Below are 25,976 nucleotides of genomic sequence, written 5' to 3' on the forward strand. Positions count from 1 at the left end.
TGCTTCCAGTATGAAAAATGTGAGCTATTTGGCTCTACGTGATATCTGACTCCCTTATACACATGTACATTGTGTATCTGAATATCAGACAGAGGTTGGATATGAATGCTATGTTAGTTGTTTGTAAATGGTTCTGGAAAGTGAAAACCTGCAAATGAATATATTTCATTGTACCCAAGCCAGGATATACCCAATATATTACGCAATGTTTCCTAAAGGCAATAATAAATAAACCATACTCAAGAAACGGTCTTATCTGGTGAAATTCGTTGCATCATTATCTTCATGATTTTAAAAAAAAAAAAAAAACACTTTCAAATCTTTTTATGCCAAGATACTATTTTCATAGCTGTGATCATCATCATGCATTTCACTCAGCAAATTTAGAATCTTACCGAAAGTGAGTCTCCTTAGCATTATACAGAGTCGTTAGAGGTGAGTCAAACATTAGAGTCAATAAAACATCACCGAAGAATGATAAGAAATATGCTACTTTGAATGTGACAAAAACCAAAACCAAAACTGTGCAGTAATAAATCACAGTAATCAGGACATCATATCACAAAAAAAAAACAATAAAAAAGCTAGTAGATACTAGTAGAGATACTTTCTTGCTGGTCCATGCTGACCCACCCATTAAATCAAAGAATTGCAAAGTTTTTGTTGTGTGTTTTTTTTTTCATTTACATCCCACACCTGTCTTAGAATTCTACGTGCCCCTAACATAATGAACAGTGCACAAGCTCTCACCACATTAAAAAAAGAAATACTACTGAACAACTAGGGCAATTGAAGAAGATCATTTCAAAGGTGACTGAGCTTCCAGTTATTCATCTGATTTGTTGTTGTTTTAAATCCACAATTTGCTAATGTGACTGGGCTGACCTGACATTTTGTTCACCTCAACATGATTAGGAATCACAGAGGACAAGGTTCCCTCTCTTGTCACCAAGGCAAAAAAAAAAACTATTTTCTAAGATTAATGCCACAAGGACGTTCTGAATAATTGCTCCCTTTTCCTCACTAGCGGTGTTATTCCAATTACTCTAGAGACTGGATTGGTTTCTGCCATAGCCCGTAAACAGAGCTTTGTATACGTTTCAATGGCATCGTCACATTATCATCAAATGTGAACATGGCTAACATTCTGGACAGGGGTGGAGGGTGTGGCCTGTGGGGGTAATGACTCTACCACTGTAAATCTGTGAAAACAAGGCTTGTCAAGTCTGGTGGTAGCCAACCAAATATGGTGGTGATACGGATATTGGCAAATTGGACTGTAGGGTATGGTTCCCTTGCTTGAGAGCATCAACCAAGGTCACTGTTGAGTAAAAAAAAAACTTTGTTGTGTGCTGCCTGATTGATAGGGAAGCATTTGTCAGGAATAACTGCCAATTCATCACTATCTTTTCCTTTCTCTACCGTTCTCAACCTGTGATATGTTGGCTAAACTTTGCAGAATCTGGTTGTGAAACCAGGAAAGGAATGTTGGTAAGATACTCTTATCAATATCATGTACTAGATTTATAAATATTATGTAGGGGACCTATGCCTGTTTTAAAAAGAGATCAATATGTTATCAATGTTATCTTTTTTTAAACAACTTACTCTCAGAAACCCCTGTTACACATAAACAGAAAAAAATAACAACAGGGGCATTGTCAACTTTGAAATAGATTGTACTTCTGCCCCCAACTGACAAAAAAAAAAAGAACTTGCGTCATTCATTGATAGACAGCAGCAACAATCTTACTTGGATGAATATAGTACTCCTTAGTCTCATTACAAAACTAAAAATACCAAGCAAAATTGATTTCCTACAACAAAATTTTCAATTCCATACTTGAACTAGATCCTTGATTTCAATGTTCCCATAGGTAAAAGGTCACTGAGACACAATGAAATCTCTGATGTGAGAAAAAAAAAAATCAATAGCTCATGGAAGACCTCCAGGGGTGGGAGGGCTACTACCATTCATACATCATAATGAAGGTCGCACAAATCAATGAAGGGGTACCTGGGTGTTACTATACCCTAAGGCTAAGAGTTATACATGAGTACCAGTCAAGGAAGCATTTCCATTCCATTGTCAGGGAATAAAGATGTCCATAGTTTAGTTTTGTGTTGTTCCCCCATAGTATCTCCTGCAAAATCTTAGCTAGAGAATTGGCATTTTTGATAATTTAAAGTGGAAACATACATTGCTGTCATCCGCACTTTCAAAATATAGGCCCTATCTGCCACTTGGACTGCCAGCAGCATTGTTAAAGTTGCACTTCTTATTTTATAATACTGTACATGTAGTCTGTAAATTACATGTATGAACAGTCACATTTTTACCAATGGTCCCTAGTGTACAAACCAGAATCTTACTCTTTATTTACTAGTCAGATGATATCCTTCTACAAAACTCTCTAAAGTAGGGCCTATATCACACAATAAACCTTGGCTAAGGATAACACATCTCTTTCTTTAAATATTAGTGAATAAAACTAAATAACATCAAAACAAAACAACAAAAATAATATGTGAACACTATAATAGAAAGATTAAATGAGAACTTACCTGTTTGAAATTTGATCTTTATTTTACGAGGGAGTTGTAGGAAGAGAATACATTGAGAGACCCGCTTTGCGCACGCGCAGTCATTTTTCGAAGCATCAAATGTGGCTGCTGGATATTTGAAAGATTATGGAGAACTTAGCTTCACGTTTGAAACTTTGGGAGGGAGAGGAGGGAATGTATTCTCTTCCTACAACTCCCTCGTAAAATAAAGATCAAATTTCAAACAGGTAAGTTCTCATTTAATCTTTCTATTTTACTTCTGGAGTCTCCGAAAGAGACTACATTGAGATTTTGAAGCCCAGTAGCCATATTTGTAAGAAATATAACAGAAATGACTATGAATTGTCATTTACCAAAACGGTAAATTGTTTACCTTGCCTGGTCATTTTAGTAGAGCAGTTGAAAGACACTTGCTCCCATCCAGCAAAGGTTTTCTGTAGTACTTTCTGAAAGTCTTTTCATTCGTCCAGCCTGCCTTCTCAAGGATAAACGAAACTGGCAAGTCTGCTCTGTGTGCAGCTGACGTCGCAGCTGCTCTTGTTGAGTGAGCCTTATATTTTGAAGTGTCGATTCCTGCCGCTGTCATAACATCTTTGATCCACCTGGAGATGGTTTGTGACGTAACTTTCGCATGGGGTCTGCGAAAACTAATAAAGAGCCGACGCTCTTGGCCTCGAATTTCCTCAGTCCTCCGTATGTAGGCTTTGATGTAGTTGACAACGCACAATCGACGATCTGGAGGGTAGGCTCTCATGCTCAGTGTGTAGCCAGCGTTTCCAGGCCTATTTTGTTTCAGTAGCTCGCTGAAATGAAATGTAACTGATGATCCCTTGAGTATCATGTTGTCCAAATTCAGGAGCTGCAACGACTGTGCTCTCTGTGTTGAGATGAGAGCCATGAGCATGCATAGCTTTTTGGTGAGATCTTGTAGGCTCAGTGCATTTGCCGGTGACAGCTTTCTGAGATAGCAAAACACAATATTTACATCCCAAGTATCTACATAGCGAGGTCTTGGGGTTCGGAGATGGAAAACTCCCTTCATAAATCTTGATATCAAAATGTTGTTCCCAACTGTAGAGGCACCATCCTCAAGAACTAGGAATGATGCGAGCGCACTTCTTGCTGTGTTGAGTGCATTGTATCCAAGACCTCCTACATGAAAAAGCTCACTAAGAAATTCTAAAACAAACTGAACACTAGAGTGAAGATGGCTTTTCTTCTTACTCTTGCAAAAGTCTTTCCACTTCTTTATGTACACACAATATTGCTTCTGGGTAGAGGCTCTCCAAGAAGCGGCCAAAATGTCCACAATTTCTTTCTTTAGTCCTGTCCTTTCGAAGGGCTGCCGCATAACCTGCAACAGAGAAGATCAATTCGATCATACAAGGGATGTGGTTCATGCGTAACAGGTTGCGTTAATAGGTTCCTACTCCTTGTAATTAGCACTGCTTCACCCTTTAACATCCTTTTCAGCTTAGGAAACCATGCCTGTGTGGGCCAATTTGGCACTACCATTATGCCTTCAGCTCTATCTGTTCTAATTTTTTGAAGACATCTTGGGATGAGACAGAATGGGGGAAAGGCATAGAATTTGAATTCTCCCCAATCCAACGTAAATGCATCTACGGCTTCTGCATTTGGATCTGGCAACCAAGTGACATATCTCTCAAGTTGGTTGTTTAGTCTGGACGCAAAGAGATCAATGTCTGGAAGCCCAAAAACTGAAACTAGTTTGTTAAAGGCTTGCTTGTTAAGCATCCATTCATTTCGGTCACTGAACTTTCTAGACCTGCTGTCTGCCTCAGTGTTCTCACTCCCTGGAAGGTGTGCTGCAGTAACCCAAATATTACGTTCCATGCACCACCTCCAGATGTCTCTAGCTGGCTAAGTCCTCGTCTACCGGTAGCCCTGTATCACCCGGCTTGGCAAATTTTGCTGCGAGAACGGGGATTTCTAGCACGTCTGCCGCGTCTGACGCAAATTCGCCTTCTTCTCTGTTGGCTTCGCCCGTGTCACGCACGTGCGGCTCCCCGCACTGTTGAAAATCAGTTTCCATAGGAATTTCACACTGTCCGGCGCTGTGCGCCTCATCGTACGCCACAAAATGGCGCGATGCCGGTTTCGGCGGCGTGGAGTTTACACTGGGCAGCGCGTCGACCACTTTACTCAGAAGACTTTCCAGTCTCGATAGTCTGTCCTCGACATCCGAGGATTTTTCGGCCGTCTTTGGGCCCTGCTTCGCTTGCGGCACTTTACCCGCCATGTTAGTACCGGAAACCGTGACCGACTTAACTAGTTTCTTTTTCGGCTTGACTTGTTTGCCTGTCGGAGGGGAACGTTCTTCGCAAACAACGTTGGTGTTTGCCACTGCGCCGGGCTTAGCCGGATGATGCAGCTGTTCTTGGGGCTGTTGTACCTCCATCACCGTAGCCACCGCGTGACTTTCGTGGAATGAGGCCGCTAGAAAAGGCTGTGCTTGCCGCCTTGCTAAGCACCGAATAATCGTTGTACGATATAGGAAGATAGCGGAATCTAAATTCCACTAACTGCTGGTTTCTAGAACCGTTAGTACCGCGAAATGCGAAAAAAGATCAGAATTTTCGACTGCGATAAGGGAACTGCGTTCGAATACTCGTGCGTAGAAAAGCGATATGACTGCGCGTGCGCAAAGCGGGTCTCTCAATGTAGTCTCTTTCGGAGACTCCAGAAGTAAAATTGTTTTGCAGCCACATATCTCATGTAATTGTGATTTCATAGCAAACACACACAACTTGTATCATAAAGCAGGGCCTGGCAGTAGCAGTGGCCCAATGGCCGGGGCCCGCTAAAAACTGATGTACGGCCACCAAACCTCCAAAAGGGCTAACTTCTGGTGGCCTGATTGGGGGGAAAAAAAAATCTGATTTAAAAATGTTACAGGCCCAAATGGGGCCACCAGACAAAAACGGCTAGTGCTTAGCCCACAAAGAGGCAGGCAACGGCACAGAATTTAGAGATTTTCACATAGAGTGACTGGAGGCAGTGTAGGCATCCTATGGAGGGTTAATAATACATAATGATGTCTAATTGAGCTAACTTTTATCCCCCAAAACATCCTGGCAACGAGACTAGCAGTCTAGGACCTTGGACTGCATCTGACTATCATCCTTGTCAGACCCTGCCTGTCTGGTTTGGGTGTATACAAGCCTATCAGGAGGTGCATTCACATTGATGACAAAATTCATTACAGTTCTTTAAATACTGCAGGATTATACACATGGTCAGCACTTATACCGGAAATAATGTGGTGTTTCGTGAAAGAGAATGGTAAGAAAAAGAATGGTACCAAGTAAACTGCTTTGGTATTCCACCAATGAGAATGGTGGTGACAAACTATTGTACTGTCATATCTAATACCACAGTTAATTATATTATTATAGGCATTGTTTACCATTTGCAGATGAAACAAAAACCTAGGTTTAGTGCTTCAAAATAGTTTTAAATATTGAGTTAGGGATAAAAATAACCAGTTTAAAAAAGTTAATCAGTATAATCAATGTTAAGTATTATTAAAAGTACACAAAATGTAAACAATAGTTGTAATAAGCGTTTTCAGACTAAACCATACACAGTTATGATCTAATGAGAAAAATACACTGATATCTCCTTATATTTTAGGCTTTGTTGCAAAAATTTTACATGGTAGCATGTTTTGTGATACAACAAAACTATGCATTATATGCATCAAATATGATATCTTGAACATTTATTAAATCACTGTACCCTAAAGTAAGCAGCACCTTTAAACCCTAAAACATTTAGAGGAGGTGTCCAGCTCATTCAAGCATGGTTTGCGTGCATATGTACAGGCATAACCATTCATATAAAACTTTGAGCATTTCATGCTCAATGAACAAGAAAGATATCATAAAACATCAGATGATCAGTTGTATGTATGAAATGGCCCTGGTAATTTTAGAACATGGAGCTCCATGTTTAGATGTCGGTGAGGAGACTTGAATTTTTCAGAAGTAAAACAACCAGGAAGTGCATATAGCCCCTTCCAGCAACACATTTCACCGATGTGATTTAAAATTAATGCTTTCTCAGTATGAAATTCCTAACATACACTACCATCAAATCGGTGGAAGAGATGATAGAGTGGAGGGGTGGAGATTCTCGGTCCCCAAAGGGAAGGGGATAGAAAGCTGTGATTTTTATCATGATTATACTGATGGCAATTTCATAGCGCACACGTTTTCTGACAGCAAAAAGCGCAAACGCAGAAATGTTCATGAGCATTTCAATTTTGATAATTTTGCAAGAGCCAAGATTTGTGAAATTACAATGCACATTAAAGTTCTTCAACACTATATACAACTGTATGTATTGAATGCTAGTGGCAACTAGCAAAAATTCAATGCCACAAAAAAGACTGTCTGCTCCAATTAGCGAAAAATGTTATGCTGCAAAAATATCTTGCTTTTCTACAGTAGTGTATAACATGCTGGAGTGAAGGGATGGGGAATTTTGAAAAGAGGTGGGGTTATTGGCTCAAAGAGGGGGGGGGGGGGGGGGGAGAAATCCAGGGAGGAATTTTATGAAGCAATTTGTCCGACAAAGTTGTTAGACAAATTTACTCTCAGCCAATCAGATGCAAGGATTGCAGTAGCTTGTAACAGTTTGTCAGAAAAATATCCGACCAAAACGCTTCATGAAATGCCCCCCTGGGGTCTTATTCATGTGGGTAGAGACAGCAGGAGTGGAAGGGAGGGGTGATGTGAAGAGATGATTGGGGGGGGGGGGCAGGCAGGTACAGGTGATTATCTACAAATATGATAGACAAGGTTTATGCAAGGCTGTCAGCCATTACAGCTATTACTTTTTTCCTGGCAGCACCATGTCATATCATAGCATGGTACACATAGAGATCTCTGGGCAGAAATGCACCCTGATGTAGGCATACATTAAATGGGAAACTTGATCCTTCAACTAGAGATAAAGTGACTGATCACCTGATATGAATTATGTACACATTTCAAATTTAGCATCCAGGTTAATTTAGGCCACACAGACAGGCTCAAGCATGGTAGAAGAGATCAGAAATTTGTGTTCTGGAAGATAATAGTGCAGAAAGTTATGGCCCATCGTAGTAGTCACTGTTCCCATCCTATCTGTCAGACAAGTAACTTCCCACCTTAAATCAATGAAATTTGCTACCTGTGATGTTCAATGAAACTTTGGCCCAATGGTCTGATTTCTTTGTGTACAGTCATAGTGTTATGAATGGCATGGAGTATAATGAAATAAAATGGATTCACACTAGTACTGGTCCAAACAATCCAAACAGGCACATTTGTTATGATTTCACATCCAATGATATTTCTTCTTCTTCTAAAAGTGTAGATAGGCCATATACTTAAGTTAAGACTTGAAAACGAAAAAAAAAAAAAAAAAGATTATTCATGTGGAGGGGGAAGATGTGCTGTGACAGGCTGTATAAAATGACACAGAGACGGACATACAGTCAAATCTGTTACTTGACAGTTAATTGTTATGCATCCACTTTCTTGCCTCATATCCTCTTCTGCTATTGTTTCTTTTTTGTGTGCAAAAGACCATTATTTTCCTACATTTCTGTGCAAAATTATCCTCTGAATGTTCATACTGGCACTTGCTATGTTGCTATGCCCTACAAGCAAGCAGACAAAATTCTGCACCTTTTTTTTTTTTTTCAAAGGGGGGTGGGGGGGGGGTGGTATCATTATGAAATATATTTGACACTTCCTAGCAAGCCTCCTATCAGCTCTAATCTCACTCTTGACATTTCAATCTCTTAATAGCTAAACATTCTGAGCTCACTTGGTCTACAATATCTGAACCAATTCCTCACTAGCTCCCTACACTGTGCCTTGAAACTCTTGTCAGTTGAGAAGTTTACAGTAATGTGCAGTAAATACTCTGGAAAGGTATGGTGAATGTTTTCTGACTTTGCCTTTAAAAAGAAATATTAAAAAATGTACAAAGTATGCTTTGCATCACTGGTGAAATAATGATGAATGACTTACCTGTAAGAAGGAATCAGTGAGGAGCAGCATTCAGTGGTTGGCATGGCAACATAATAGAGATGGGAAGAGAAAATAAAATGGATACTTTGATTAGTGTATGTCAAAATGAAATCTACAGAAACCCACATTCAACCTTAACAGAATTAAGCAAACAAGAATATCAATAAAATGCTTCATAGCTCATTGCTACATTACAATGTACCACAATACTGAGATCCCCACAAGATTTTATCATTGTTGGATTCAAATTCAGTCAGGGCTTTCTCGCACAATAGGAACTTCTTCACAAACAATAACAAGGAGAAAAAGAAGAAGAAATAGATTGTTGATATTGCATGGAATTGGGACCATGATAGAAGCATGAAATGTTTTCTTAGTTTATTCCTCATCCTATTCCTTGCCATGTTTTCATTATTACATCCCAGCATATCACGGAAATCATTCTAACAACTTCCAGTATACAGCTAAAATACATGTGATCATGGTTCTTTGTTTTTGTCAATGGAATCTTTTACGGTCGGCTGACACTTTGGGTGAGCTGACCTACTTGTAAGTGTCCAAAAAACATGTATCGTCAAAGATAAAAGGAATCTAGAGGAAGAAAAAAAAAGGAAACAAGATGGCAGAATACTAAACTAATGTCAAACTGGACATAACATCTCTGAGGAAAAAATGCATGGAAAAGAGAAATAGAAGGAGCATACATGTCATAGCATAAGGTTTGGAAAGACTGGATAGCTAAAATAGAAGGAAAAAATGCATGACATTTCTGTCAACGGCTTTGATGAGTATCATCCTACAAGCTGAGGCCAGGGACTGAAAGACTGAAAGGTTCATTTCACTACATCTCAAGCAGCGGGGCTCTGTTTTCTGTAAACAAAAGAGTGAGATCCTACCAAAACATCTGAGTAAAATGGAGAAGGGTAAGCAGCATGAGATAATCACCTCAGGGCAGTCCAAACTCAATCTCACCAAGACTGCCATCTCTATCTTTTTACTTAAAGGGAGAGTTTCCCCAAACATACATCTGGATCCAGGAACTGCAGACTTAAAGGCATAATTTACCATTTGCAGATGAAACAAAATTCCAGCATTAGTGCTTTAAAATAGTTCTAAAATGTGAGTTAGGGATAGAAACAACCACTGTAAAAATTTGAATCCGTATAATCGATGTTAAGCATTGTCAAATACACAAAATGTGAACAATAGTTATAATAAGAGTGCTTCCAGACTAAACCGTCTACAGTTATGGTTTATTAAGAAAAATGCTAATATCTCCTCATATTTTAGTCTTTATTACGAAAATTTTATATGGTAGGATGTTTTGTGATACAACAGATCTACACATATGTATCAAAGGTGGTATCTTGAAAATTTTTGAAATCACTGCTCCCAAAGGTAAACTGGACCTTTAAAGGGAAGGTAAACCCAAAGAGCAATGTGGATTGAGTGAAAGCAGCAACATTAGTAGAGCACATCAGTGAAAGTTTGAGAAAAATCGGACAATCGATGCAAAAGTTATGAATTTTTAAAGTTTTGGTGTTGGAACCGCTGGATGAGGAGACTACTAGAGGATATGACGTATGAGTGGACAACAATACAAAGAAAATATAAAGGATATTCAACAAAAATTCACTTTTCTAGAATTATGAAAGAGCAGTGGACCAACCGCTTTCAGAAAGCAGGGGGAATAACTGCTACCCTTAACATATGTCAATATCAAGTTGATGGAATTTGTAATTTTCATGAAAAATGGATTTTTGTAGTATTTTCTTTATATTTTCTTGATATTGTAGTCCACTCATACATCATAAAAGAAATAAAAAGAATTTTTTGATGTGCATTTTCTTGAAAAAAAAAATACAAGGTAAGACTTGTAGAGGTTTAATGTATGATATAACAACAGGTGAACTTTTGAATGGTAACTTGTCACAACAGACATAAAATGAAACTCAATTTTTTTTTTTTTTTTTTTTTTTTTTTTTTACATTCCAAGTGAAGAAGACACATCTTAGTATTTTTCAGGACTGGTAGATGTATAGGTCTATGAATATGTTTTTTGTTTTGTTATGTTTTTTTCACCCCTGTATATGCCCAGGCACTGAACGTAACTTGGCAAGCGTTTTTATCAGCATTTAGTAATTCATCCAAACTTGACATAATGGTAAAGTTAGTAATCACTTTCCAGTGTACCAATGCGCCTCAATCACACAGGAAGGTCACGGTGACAATAGGGTTTAAGGTCATTGACAGACATCTACACAAAGAAAGCAGAGTCAGAAGGGGTAAGAAAACAAAATGCAAATGAAATTTGTAAAATGCCACAACATAATGCCTTCACTTCTTTGGAATCACTATCTCTAAATTTGTGTCATTATCACACAGTGCAAATGGCCTGGAAAAGAGATCAAAATGACCACAGAAACATAGAATGGGTAGCGAGAATCCTGCGATCTCATTGGTCGAGAGCTATGTGTTGATTTTGTACTGGCTGCACGCTGAGTCACAGTGGTAAACATGTTACCGCGCACGTGTAGCAAGAGTATGTGCACTTCTAACAAAGGTTCGTGCACTAAGCAAGCGTTCACGTACTCAGTACGAGACGCCTACTGGCTAAAACAATCATGCATCAGTTTTTACTGGATGCATGGTTCTGAAGAAAAGCCCTGTGTCCAGTAAAAAAACTGATGCATGGTTTTCGGGCTCTCGTCTACGGCAAGCCAAAAGGAAATGCATCAAGTAAATTGTTATTGGGTAACACGATAGTAAAATGGGTTTTTGGCAAGAAAATTACCCATTCTATAACACAGATGACACACATCAGTCGGAATATAGTGTGCATGCGGTAACAATGCAATTTAGCCTAAACCCACTCGGCTTCGCCTCGTGGGTTAAGCATTCCATAGTTACCTTATGCACACAATTTTGACTGATGCACTCGGACCTGTGCGTCATTTGTATACTGGCCAACAAACTATCTACTGCTTAATAAAGGAAGCATTATAAGGAATTATTCAACTTCCCGGTTTCTTTTCTGACCCCCCCCCCCCACCCATCCTTAAGTATGGGAAGGAAAAGAACTAAATATCAGAAACACTGTTTTCATTCTAAGCCCAGTGCTATACAAGTAGCAGCAGGGTTTGACATTATACAAATGACGCACAGGTCTGAGTGCGTCAGTCGGAATTGTGTGCATAAGGTAACTATGGAATGCTTAACCCACGAGGCGAAGCCGAGTGGGTTTAGGCTAAATTCCATAGTTACCGCATGCACACTATATTCCGACTGACGCACGAAAAGACATGTGCGTCATTTGATTTATAGAATGGGTAATTTTCTTGTCAAAAACCCAGTTTTCTATCGTGTTACCCGATGACAAAATTACTGGATGCATTTCCTTTTGGCTTTCCGTAAAGGGCATGCATACCCGTACTTACCGTTTTTACTGGATGCATGGCCAGCCATGCATAAGTTTTTACTGGATGCATGGCCAAGCTGAGTGCGCGAACGCTTGCTTTAGTGCGCGAACCTTTGTTACAAGTACGCGTACTCTTGCTAAGTGCGCGATAACATGTTTACCACTGTGACTCAGCGTGCGGCCAGTAAAAATGAACACATAGCTCTCGACCAATCAGATCGCAGGATTCTCGCTACCCATTCTATAATTTAGCATTACAAACTCCATTTGCCAAGAGCAAGTAAACTATATTGGGTCAGTTAAAATGTGACGTTCCTGAAAGTTAGCCTACATATCCAGTGCACTTGCCCAAATAGAAAAGGAAAGTTTTGATTTGAATATGAAAATAAGAATCTGATCCTCAAGTGAATTGAAACATTGGCGCTGTTTTGGGGGCAAGTACTTTTTTTAGGGCAAGCAATAATATGAAAACTGATGGACAAGTAAAGGAAAAGGATAATGTCAGACCCTGAATATGTAAGTATGAAGTAAAGTGGCTTGGTTTTGTGCCAAATGCATTCTTCACAGACAGAACAACAACACCCTGGGGCAAGGATCATCCAAGGAAAATCTGCAACTGTACCAAAAGAAAGGACACCAGACTAAATGTTGACATTCCTGGCAGGTAGATTACTAGCCATTCTCTGGGTCATATCATCACCAGAATAACAGATCTCAGAAAGGACAACAAAATCAGTTGCACTGTCTGTGAGAGTATGACCATACAAACTGTCACTTGAGGTCCTATACTTTTCCTAGTTCAGTGGCAAATGGGGGGGGGGGTCTAATCTTTATTTTTGGTTAAACAACTGAAATAAAAAGAAAAAATGGGGGGGGGTGCATTCGCCCCCTTTAATTTTGCAAAGGTGCCTCCCCTTTACGGAATTCTTGGATCTATCCAGACCTGTAGTTGTCATCACAGTATCCCTAACAACAGAGACACATTGCCATACATTAGCATACAAATGGATAAGGAAGACAAAAAGGAAATCATTCATCAAATAACAAATGATTTGTTTTATAACATGTCAGCACATTATCCTGCCTCTCATGCTCAATGTCTCCCTTTTTTTTGGGGGGGGGGGAGGAGGATGCTTTCGAATTTACAGAGTACATGGCTTGTGGTAGGCCCTATACTCGCTTTGCAAAAGGTGTTGGCAATTTTCATTTTCCACCAGCGTCAAGACAGTTTTCTTCAAAAAATCTATCTTTAACAGCCACAAACTGTGCTGAAATCGTAGTCTCTCCTGCCCTCTCCTATATTTGAAGGGTGACCACAAAGCGATTCAAAGAACCCAAGTAATCTAAGTAAACAGACTACAATGGTTGTATCAATCTATGCACAAAACTCTGATCAGCCAAAATGGACGCAAGTCATTATGACTATCATCGTCATGGGAAGTATTTCTGGTGGAAATGAAAGTGTGAGAAGTGTGATGGGCTCCTGTGGGCAGACATGGCTTGATGCTTGATCACAGATGTGTCATCATCTCATTAACATTTCACACATTCTTGGATAAGTTTTTATTTCTTATTCAAAGGCAAAATGTGTATTTCTATTTGAAGTGGGAGAATATAAACATAACCTTTGTGAGAGAAAAGTTGAAATGGAGACACATCTTCAGAAGGGAAACAAAAGGTGGAGAAGGAAAAGATAGATGAGACGAGCTTCGCAATTATCGGAGGAGAGAAACCATATCACTGCCCTGAAAGTTCAATAAATCACTGCAGCGCATGACTGCAAGAGTGGATTCTGACACGATATCTCCACTCGAGACGAGACCCCGATGCTCCCATCACGAAAGATAATGTTTGACGTCAACGGCAGCAAATTGTCGCGGCAGAGAAAACACTGGCAATGTCACTTAGGCAAGCTCCTCATCATGAGCAATGCACGTTTAGAGATCTCCTTCTTCAAGCCGGTTGGCAGATGATGGGACCATGCTAGGGGATAACTTGTCCTGGCTCAAAAGGACGTCCCATGAAAACATCCCCCTAACATCCCATCTCCCCCTCCCCCCACCCCTTTTCTAGCAGCTCGTATTTGGATTTATGCCACAAAATTTCATGGATGCACATAACTATCAGAGCGCGTATAAACATTTACAATCATGTACTCCAAAGCACCTCCTTTGCCTTGCCCTCCATCTGGATCCAGGTATCATTGAAGTTGGAAAGGAATCATAAAAGGGCAAGGCATCCAGACCAGACCCTTCCCTTCCTCAAACACAAGCTATCAGGTCTGAGTACATGGGATAGACGAATCATATTGAATACTGCTTCATGCTGCATATCATTATATCCAAAACAGTGCAGGGTATTATGACCTATAAAGCCAGCTTTTCATGGACAACCATATGCATCATCAGGGAAGTTAAACAAAATTAATCAAAATAAAAGCTTAATAAGTTGAATAAAAGTACTCCCTTTACAAATGTAAATCATGTCGGCAGTTAAAGGTAGGGGATACCTTTTACAGACCTCCCAAAATGCAGCAAAACATTAAATATGAACCTCCGGGGAATTGTTTAGGCCACTGCTGAGAAATTTGGAAGTCAACAGTTATCTACAATTTGAATAATGCACAAAACTCAACTACTCAGTAGTTCTGTGTGTCAGCCACACTTAAGCCTTTTTGTTGCAGTCTTCTGTATTTTTTATCTATATAAACTCAAATCTAAAAGTATAAGAGCTGATGTAATAACATATAGAGTGTGTGGCAAGAATGTATATGGAAATGTTTGTAAGTTTTGATGAACTTTCTTCACAAAATATACATGATGGACACACATGCAGTGCATGGGTCTGCAAAGGTAGCCTAGTAATGTACTGGAATTTATGGTGAGCCCCGAAAAAAATTCAATTCAAAATCTAACGGTCAATAAAAATGTACTAAATGTTACCTTCCACTTTCAATACTTTATGGGAGTTTCTAAAATGATACTCTCTTCAACATACCACTGTATTTATACAACTCTTCATTTAAGGCATGCAAATGGGATTCCCTACCTTTAAAGCATCTCATTGTTATGTGGGTGAAAAACAATGTGTAAATAATACTGTGATGGAATGGAAGGTAACAAAGAGAGCTTCATTTGCCTGTTGTTGTTTTTTCCTCACTGCAAACTCTTAACTCTGGCACATCACATTTTTTTTTTTTTTTAATCTGAGACAACTCTGAGTACAAAGTACTCTGCACAGCTTTAATCTGTGCCTGATAATTACGTGCAACTGTTATTTAACAGACAATCTTCAGAAATTGCCCAGTTGTCCTATACATGTCTCATTTGGTAAAGGTGCATCTCCACATCTCAATATTAATAATTTAAGTGCTTTGAATGCTATCAAGTCTTATACCCCATTTACAGTCTACTTTTACCCAAAGAACTTCTGGAGAACTTCTGGAGGACATGCCAGACATAGGCAAGTGGTACAACTGAGGTAACCAGCATGGGAGAGAAAGACCCTCTTAATAGAGTCCTTGGTCTTCCAACATGAAGTTGGCATACGTTTCTATGGAAACTAACTGGTAGTGGTATGCGTCTCTAATCGAAGAGAGGCTGCAGTTTTAGTACACACAAAACGCGTACTCATACCAATGACAGTGCAGGTCTCCAGAAGTGTACTGTGCTGTGTTTACCAAGACGCCATTTAGAGTTCTCTATCTGTGGTATAAAGCAAAGCACAACCTCTAGAGGTTACCACAGACTTGTACAACCTAGCACAACATTTATGTATCTCAGACTCCCTCCAGATTCTTGTTTCGTACCATGTCTAGTGACAGTCTCAGGCATCTGCACAGTAAAACATAGCACAATCTCTGGAGGTTGTGCTGTGTTTTGGAAGACTCTAATGGGGTATTACTTGAGTATGGTGGGAGACTTTATTTCATTGTTTTATACCCCTTTCAGGTAATCGCGGTTTAATTATCTGCATCCAAATAATGCGGATGAAGTACTCAAAATCGCGTTCATATATCCCATGAAGTGCGCACTACTTTTACGAGCGCCCGTTCATATAACGGTGCGAAAGACAGGAGTATTTGTCATGGTTACTGCGCACGCCTCTATAATGACGTAATGTTTCCGGTGCTATATACTCACGTGTATGCACTGCTCTCGCTCAAGCTCAGCAATCAGCGGTTGTGCGGGAAATCGAGTGACCTTTGACCGAACTGTGGAATGTTAGTGCACATAAGTCGTAAAACGCATTCATGTATTCTCGATCTACTCCTCATGCTGCAATAATGCGGATAATAGCAACATCAAAATAATGCGCACTTTTCTACTCCTCTCCTGTTCATGTAATCAAAATTTTACGACTTATTGCTCCTATTATCCGCATCCACGATTACCTGAAAGGGGTATGAGACGGACACAGACAAAGACATTTTCAATATCCAACTTGCAATATTTCACTCTACGTTCAAGTTGGCCTTCGTTGAAATCCTACCAAGAATAACATGTGCACAGCAATAAAGGTGAGAAGCCTTTAAATGTTGGTGAAACACTGTCAAGCAGAAAATGAGATACATGGAAAGCTCTATCTTAAAGCTCTATCTTCAAGCTCTATCTTAAATTGAGCAATCATGGAAGCTGCAATTTGCTGTGTTTTTCAAAAGACTTAACAGACGATGTCAAATTCAGTTATATCATTTCCGTGGTAAGTGAAAGTTGGCTCCAAAATCATGTGACCTAGCCATTTTTTTATCTCTATCCTTAAAAGACAGCCATAAAAAACAGAGTGGAGAAAGGAACGGGGATGAAGGCTGGCAAGCATTCAAATCCCTCAGATAATCACGTAGTCATATTGACTGGCTTTGTGCCATCGCAAGATACACAAGGATATTCTTCACTCATTTCATGCCTCACTGATCTTCCTGAAATCTGGTTTAATCAAAGTTTCATGCCTCAGTAGGTGGGTCTTCATCAGCTCGAGCTTGAAATATAGCGCGCAATTGGGAGATCAGAGAAGTCAGCCCGAAGTGAGCTGGAATGTGCAATCGCGTCTTCACCAGCTCGAGTTCTCAAGCACGGTTGACAAGGTCGGGTTTTAGCCCGATGCCGGCGCATGCGCACTTTAGACGAACAAGCGCGCGGTTTTATAAATTTACCCGCGCGAACACACTCCGACCCGACTGCCTACGCTTGTTCAGGTGGGTTCGCAACGCATGCAGTGCGCAGCCGGTTCCAGCCGTCCGGCCACCGGAGCTTGTCTGTGTGCCTAGCCTACGCACGTGGGTTCAATCACACGGCGAGAAATATCGATTCCGAGGCATAGTACTGGTACAATCTACAAGCTGTTTACCTTTGCCTTGCTAGTACAACTCTTGTGAATATGGAAGGTTCTCAAGTTGCGTTCACCCTAAAGATGATCAGGAAGCGAAGACGTCGTCGAGAGGCTCAACGTCGGAGGCAGCTCTTCGATCATTTAATACAAAGAAGGAGGCAGATGCTGCTTCTTTCTTTCGTGTTCGCAGCGGCTCTAACGCACGAGCTCGATCTCCCCCGATCGGTCTGGTCGTACCCCAAGTCATTGCACTGGTGGGAGACGATTGTGCTAGCAACATGGGGGGATCGTGAATATCTAGCCAATTTCAGGTAGGAATATTAAACTAACGATTCTTATTTCCATTGCGGGCACACACATGCAGACAGACAGACACACACACACACACACACACACACACACACAGATATATATAATTGATTGTGGAGTGTATTGCAGTGGTGACGGATGAAGAAGGGCTGCTAGTAGCAGACGTGTGCAGTAGTTTACAAGCTTTGCCTTTTATTGCTCCCAAGCTTTCGACCCTGTTACACTAAAGTCTTTTTCAGGGGCTTGTTTACACTCCGCAGACACCTCACAAAGCAGGTACACCTCCAAAAGCCCCTGGAAAGACCTGTTACAGGGTCAAAAGCTTGGGAGCATTCTAAAAGGCAAAGAGAATTACTGCAATTTGCGCAGCCCTTACCTACCTCGATCCGTCACGACTATGTATATTCATACATGTAATTATATATACATATATATATGTATGTATATATATATATATACATAATTATACATATATATATAATTTACATGTATTTATTTAATTATAATATTTATTTTTTTAAAAACTAAAAATATATATAAAGTGTAATGGAAATAAACAAGAAATATTTATATAGAATAGAGCTCTACATTATTAATATTATATATATGTAATAAATTAATATATTTGAAAAATAAATTGAAATATCTTAAGTTCAATAAATAATGAAAGATATATTAAACATCCGATATAAATACAAATATTTCTCTATAAGTGTAATAAATTGATAATTATATTATTTATTTCAAAGGCATGTTGAGCACTGGCATTCTTCGCAATTATGCATGGGGGAATTTTCTGGGTAGATCTAAAAAATCCCAATATTTATTACCATCATACCAATTCATAGAAAAGACAATATTGCTCCCCCCCCCCCCCCCATGTTTGTTCACCAATATCTGGCTTCATTTCTATCAAACCACTAGAAGGCCATTCACTTTTAATCTAGCACTTGTGCCTTTAGCAAGACAATAAGGCAATCATTCTTACCTTAGGACCAGAAATTTGTGCGCAGAAATCTTTTGTTACGTTGGAGATGTTACATTTTTGAAGTTGATTTAAAGAGTAACACAGTATTTCATATAATGTCAGCATGAAATAACGTGTCCAAAAAAAAAAAATATTATACATCTGCATGTAATATAAAGGAGACGTATGTTTAATGTCTATAGATACATATTGTATGTCATCATTCACATCTACATTATTGGATTTTTCTCCATTTTTTCTTATATTGTCCAGGATGACAGAAGATACCTTCAATTACATCTTGAGGGAAATCCGACCATTTGTTGAACGGAAGGATACAAACTTTCGCAGGGCAATTCGTCCTGAACACCGGCTGGCAATTACATTGTGGAGGCTGGCAACCAATATTGAATACAGATCTCTGGCGGGATTGTTTGGTGTTGGCAAGTCCACAGTCGGTTTCATTGTGATCGAGACATGCAGTATCATCATGGAAGTGTTTCAAGAAAGGATGATTAAATTTCCGTCAGGCCAAAGATTAGAGGTATTACACAGGACACACATGTACAGTGTAAAATAGTTCGATGGTAAATCAAATTAACCAAAATTTTTAGTAGGTGAAAGAGCTGCAGTTGCCATTTCCAATACAATATTTCTGATATTATACGGGAAATGCAATGTTAAAGACTTGATGGCATAGATTAAGCTATACATTTGAAGTCTTTACATGTAGTATACATTTGTCAGAATTATGAATTGCTTGTTCATCACAATCCATTGACCAATCATCATTGTGATCAGCATTAATTCAATGATTTTCATTATCACACAATATAGGCAGAATTTACTTAAAAACTGTCATTCTGTAATTTTTTCTTTCATGTAATTCAATAGGGTTAATCCAAAGATTGAATTGCTCATTTTATTTTTGATTGCTTTTTATTTTTTGTTCACTTTCTGTTTTATTCTATCAAAAAAAAAAATTGCATACAGGAATGCCTGGACAGGTTCAGTGCACGATTTCCACAGGCTGTTTGTGCAATTGATGGCAGCCACATTCCTGTAAAGGCACCAAGGAACAACCCAAGAGATTACTTTAACAGGAAAGGTTATTATTCCATTATTCTCCAAGCAGTCGTGGACAGTTTTGGACAATTTGTAGACTTAAATGTAGGCTGGCCAGGAAGCGTACACGACGCACGGGTTTTCACCAATTCCCGCATCTACCAATCCCTTCAAAACAACTCCTTGTTTCCTGCACAAACAATGCGAATTGGAGAATGCGATGTTCCACTTCTCATACTTGGAGATCCTGCCTATCCCCTGTTGCCAAATTTGCTGAAACCTTTCAGTGACAATGGCCGCCTCACTCCTGAGCAAATAGTCTTTAACAATCGGTTAAGTAGCTGTCGGATTGTTGTAGAGCATGCGTTTGGCCGCCTTAAAGGCAGATGGCGCATTTTGTACAAAACATGTGAAAGTAACCTGGACAATATGTCAAAAATTGTAACCACATGCTGCATCCTGCATAATATTGTAGAGAAACAAGAAAACCCCTACCTCGACCACTGGAACATTGAACCCCCAAATCATATCCATCGCCAACCACATGGTAACAATCAGAGACAAGCACAAGGTACTGCAGTAAGAAATGCTATCGTACAATATTTTACAAGACATTAGAGTTAGCTTCACAGACATTCACAGTTGCACGCACAATTATTCCAACCCCCTTGCATTTTGGACTCTGGCAAAATTAGTAAATACACGTAACCATATCTCGGCCTTTAAGGCGCCCAAGTGCATGCTCTACAACAATCCGACAGGCATAAGATTTCAACTTTGCAGCTTTATGCATATTAAAACTATTGATCTGGCATTTGCAATGTAATTAAATAAAGTACCTGTTCACCACTTATACAATTTAGTAATACTCTGCAGTTGTAATGTTAGTCATTTTGCCAATGTCAAAAAGTACAAAAGGGGGGGGGGGTGGTGGGGGAGGTGAACAATATTCCATGTAACTGCTGGAGTTGACAGAAGTTATTTCAAGTGATCCCTTAGTCTCCCCTTACCTCTGGTGGCCTTTACATTTTATCATCGTAAGTAATATCCCAAATGAAATTTGTTACATTAACAAGATTCTGCAAAACCTGACCAAACACCTTGTGTAATACCTGATACATATTAAATGCAAGTACCACTTTCAAACTTTACTGTGATATGAATCTGGCATAATGGACATTCACAAATTTGAATACAAAACAGGAAATTCACTAAAAATGCTTTTTTAATAAAATATAAAACTGTAGCAAACAGTAACGTATATACATTTTCATTTCTTAGGTACATCGCATTCTCCAGTTCGCATTCGCTTAAAGGGGATGGCTAGTAACTGATCAGTAGCAATCAGTGGGAATGCTGGAGGGCGATTGTTCCAATCCTTGTGGGATTCATTTAAGAGTCCATTATGTATCTATTGTTGTGTGAAAATGATTTGCTTTAGAATTGTATCATATTCAAGTAATGTGCAGTTTAATGTTTCCAGGTTAGCGTCCCTGGTCAGTGACGGGGCATTAAACTGCACATTACTTGAATATGAGACCGTTCTGAAGCAAATAATTTTCACACAACAGTAGATATATGATGTACTCTTAAATGAATCCCACAAGGATTGGAGCAATCGTCCCTCAGTAGTCCCACTGATTCCCACTGATCGGTTACTAGCCATCCCCTTTAAAGGACAGGTAAACGCCCTCAAGGTTAATAGAACACAAGATATAAATGTTCCCACAGGACAAGGTGTACACTTAATGTAATCAGTAAGCATTCCTTTGCTAATTATCCATCTGAAGTGGATATGTAGTAAAGAGATTGTATGAGGTATTCAACTTGACTTCTTAATCAAATTTTAGCTATTCTACACATCAATCAACAAGGCAAGTGCCATATTGTGTCTCGCCCATTCGCATATAAGAAATTGTACGTGAATGGGATATAACATATAAAAAAAGAGATAACAGATAAAAAGAGATATAAAAGGGGGAAAATTTATGGCAAAAATAGAAACGTGCCATAAAAACTTAACATTGGGCCCTTAAAGTTTGTTGACCACTGCCTGTGACCTTTGACCTTGAGGTGACCATCCACTCCCCAAGGGACATCTACCATTCAAGTTTGGTCATGAACTGACCTATGGATCAAAAGTTATGACCCATAATAGAAACGCGCCATGAAAACTTAACATTTGGGCTCTAAAAGTTTGTTGACCCCCGCTTGTGACCTTTGACCTTGTGGTGACCATACACACTCTCCAAGGTACATCTACCATCCAAGTCTGGTCACAAATTGACTGATGGATCAAAAGTTATGACCCATAATAGAAACGCACCATAAAAACTTAACATTGGGCTCTACGATCTGTAAATGTTCATTGACCCCTGCCCGTGAGCTTTGACCTTGAGGTGACCTTCATATATATTAAAATATGAAACGTTGTATGACCCCTCTTCCCTCGAAGTTTGACTGCAATTGAAGCCAAGAGTAAAGAGTTATTGAAGTTTTTGTTGCATTACGGACAGACGCCGCAGGCGATCCCTTAGTCTCCCCCCACCTCTGGTGGGCTCGACAAAAACTCTGGCATACACAAAAAGATTTGTACTGTCATGCATGTCAGCATGTAAAATAGCTTACATGTAGCCGTAAAGTAATCACCAAAGTGAAAGGGCTTTTTACAGTCCACCTTCCCTTTTTTTTTCTGGTTTCACACCTGGTATAAGTCAAACATCTTTTCATTCTATGCATTTTGAAAAGACTTTTTGGTACACATTGTATATCGATAAAGGTAGAGCTGACTTTGTAGAAAATTGTACCACAGGCATCATAAAGCTTGAGATCTACTTCTACTATGTACAATGTATATGTTTAAAGCTGTTCTACAAATCTGACATACATTGTACTTGTAATCTACAGTCTAGACCTGATTTCCATCATTAAATAATGTAAGTATACTGTAAAACATGGAACATAAAACAAAATATCTATAACAAATAAATATACATTGTTTAGCACAAAAAGAAAGGCATCAAACAGCTGGAAAATGGAAGTACTGTATCAACTGATTAGGGATAAATACATGTACTGTAATAGATCTTTGGTGACTGTTCATACTGAGATCAATAGCTTTGGTAGTAAAATAAATGTATCTGAATTGCACCGTCAATAGCAGTATGTTTGAGTTCAATGGCAAGCAGAGGTAAAATGTACTAAGCTAAAATAGCTTACATGTAGCCGTAAAGTAATCACCAAAGTGAAAGGGCTTTTTACAGTCCACTTTCCCCCTTTTTTTTTTTCTGGTATCACACCTGGTATAAGTCAAACATCTTTTCATTCTATGCATTTTGAAAAGACTTTTTGGTACACATTGTATATCGATAAAGGTAGAGCTGACTTTGTAGAAAATTGTACCACAGGCATCATAAAGCTTGAGATCTACTTCTACTATGTACAATGTATATGTTTAAAGCTGTTCTACAAATCTGACATACATTGTACTTGTAATCTACAGTCTAGACCTGATTTCCATCATTAAATAATGTAAGTATACTGTAAAACATGGAACATAAAACAAAATATCTATAACAAATAAATATACATTGTTTAGCACAAAAAGAAAGGCATCAAACAGCTGGAAAATGGAAGTACTGTATCAACTGATTAGGGATAAATACATGTACTGTAATAGATCTTTGGTGACTGTTCATACTGAGATCAATAGCTTTGGTAGTAAAATAAATGTATCTGAATTGCACCGTCAATGGCAGTATGTTTGAGTTCAATGGCAAGCAGAGGTAAAATGTACTTAATACTGTACATTATATTTCTAATGTGAGTACACATGGCTACCTCATATACTGTAAAAGTAGATATTCTTTGGGCAAGTAATATTTCGCGCTCAGCCAGGTAAGATGGATTTTGCATGTTTTTAATTCCGCAGAATCAGGACATTAACAACTAGAACATATATCATGTAAAAATATTTGCATGTTTTATTTTTCGCGCTAGCATCTGGTTGCGTGAAATGCGTGAAAATTTCCACGCCGCGAAAAATTTCCACTTCTACAGTACATGTACATATACATTTATAGTTTATGTGGAGTAGAATGTTGGTGTCAGAATAATACAGGGTTAGATAAATAAATATCTCAATTGCACAGTCAAGGGCAGTATGACTGAATGAAATGACAAAGCTGTATGATTGAGTAAAAAGGCAATTAAGGCTGAACTAGTACTTATATACTTTGATGTAATTACACATTGCAACTTACACTTCGGATTAATACTCCTGAAAATATTCATCAGGTGCGTTTCCTTGTATCACTGTATTAAGTACAAAGAAAAAAAAGATGATTTTTAGCAACACATTTTTTTTTTTTAACACTGACAAGCCAAGAGTAAAGTAGTGTTACTTGCTATCATTGATAGGGTAAGGGCAAGAAATTGCTAGCACAAGACAAGTTTCAGAATACAGTTTCCAATAAAGAGTACCACTTTGTGCTTTTAACTGCAATCATGTTTAATTTTGCATAGTTGTCTGTTGTCTTTGAATGTCTTTCCTCTTTTACACTGTCTTATGAGTTATGATTGTCTCTCTTTTGGGTTGAAATTAAGTTATTTCTGGATTCACTAGCTAATTAAAGTTTTAGGCATGGGCAGCCATTAAAATTTAGTTGAAAAATCATTCTAAACAAAAGAAGATACATGCACCTATGCACGATGTAACATCTTGATCTACAAGTAGTTTAATAAGGTAAAATTTCTGCAAAAGTTGACAAGAAGTAAGCAAAATGAAACGTTTAGGAAAACTTGATATGAATGTTTGACCAGTAATTCATATTTCATTTCTCAAATGCCCTATGTGAACCAAATAGATTGAGTTTTGAATTGTTGAGGTTGTTTTCCTATCACTCTATCAGATACGCAGCTACAACACATGGTAATGTAGTTCATCCTCTTCTTTGCTTGATTGATGTGGCCGATGTTGGTTCAGATGAGGCTGTTGTGTTGTGTTGTGTGGTGGAGGTTGTTGGGGCCATGATGATTGATGTTGGTTCAGATGAGGCTGTTGTGTTGTGTTGTGTGGTGGAGGTTGTTGGGGCCATGATGGTTGTGTACTGCTAGCTAATGGTGTGTATGTTGATGGTGCCGATCTGTGAAACTGAGAGGGAAAAGAATGAGGTGGCTGTGGTGTTCGGGCAAAGTTCTGGAAAAGGAGAGACCATCTCCTCTCCTCTCTCTCCCTCCTCTCCCTTCTCTCTGCCTCCTCCCTCTGTAAAGCCATCTGCGCGCGACTTAGCTCCAGCATTTGCTTTATTGTTTCAAGCTGAGAATTAAAAACGAGAAATATTGGGAAATAAAAATGATGCACACAAACAGGTTTAAAACAAGAAGGTGAGCTTATGTGACTATAGGTTTAATTTCAAAATTTTAAATTGAATATACACGGTAAGTTTTATATACATGTATCATATTCCACAATGCATTAGATGAGAGTGCCTTGCCCGGAAGAAGTGAATGAGTGCACATCAATCAAATTCCCTCTGCCTGGAAAATGGGAATGGGCGTGCACTAATATGCTCCTCCCCCTCACCCATAGAAATTCAGAGATCAGCTTCACCCTACTGTATTTTAATATTCATATATTTAAAGTCTGAATTAACATGAAAAACAAGATTGTTTTTTTTTTTATATGTACAGTTATATCATATAATCTTACTTCCCATGCATGCTGCATTTTTGAATAATGAGGGTACATGTATTAATATACATTTGAGCAAGTTCCCTGTTTCCGGGCAATGGAAAGTAGATTTACACGACTGGTTCCCCTCTTCCAGGCAAGCAACATTTAATTATTCTTACTACAAATTTCTTGGAATATGTTACATTTTACCTAGCTGGCTGCAAATTTTGATTGAACAACAGTGGAACTCAGAGTACAAACCAATCTCTCGTAAGTATTCCTAATAAAAACAAATCAATATTTTGGTCCTAAACGTACATAATTGCTAATTTCCGCTCTTAAATGATCATTGACATGAAATACAATACCTCTGCCATTAAACAGAAAAACCTTGATGATCTTGGGGATTTTTTTTAACATTGATTTCCAATGTATAATGGATCCCTCGTTCATGTAAAATACAAACTGAAATATATCTTACTTCTTCCTTTGAAGTCTTCTCATCTTGCTGCCTGGCAGCTGCAGCTTCCAGTCTATAAGCCTGATCCTGTTCACGGGTCACAGTTAGGATTTTATCCATTGCTTCCTTCATTGAGCGGTCTC

The 25,976-nt window shown here is 38.8% G+C and overlaps 2 protein-coding genes across 2 annotated transcripts in view; both read right to left on the reverse strand.

Moving 5' to 3' along the window:
• LOC140229881 (neural cell adhesion molecule 2-like) overlaps window positions 1-25,976 on the reverse strand; it is a 143,190-nt gene that overhangs the window by 54,340 nt on the left and 62,874 nt on the right. The gene's annotated exons all lie outside the window — the stretch shown is intronic.
• Window positions 2,868-3,925, reverse strand: LOC140229854 (uncharacterized; the record flags this gene model as incomplete). The annotated part of the gene is made up of 1 exon (XM_072310074.1): window positions 2,868-3,925. A coding segment is annotated over one exon (978 nt), but the record flags the coding sequence as incomplete, so codon positions are not given.

The sequence above is a fragment of the Diadema setosum genome, chromosome 6, assembly GCF_964275005.1.
Source record: "Diadema setosum chromosome 6, eeDiaSeto1, whole genome shotgun sequence".
Taxonomy (NCBI): Eukaryota; Metazoa; Echinodermata; class Echinoidea; order Diadematoida; family Diadematidae; genus Diadema; species Diadema setosum.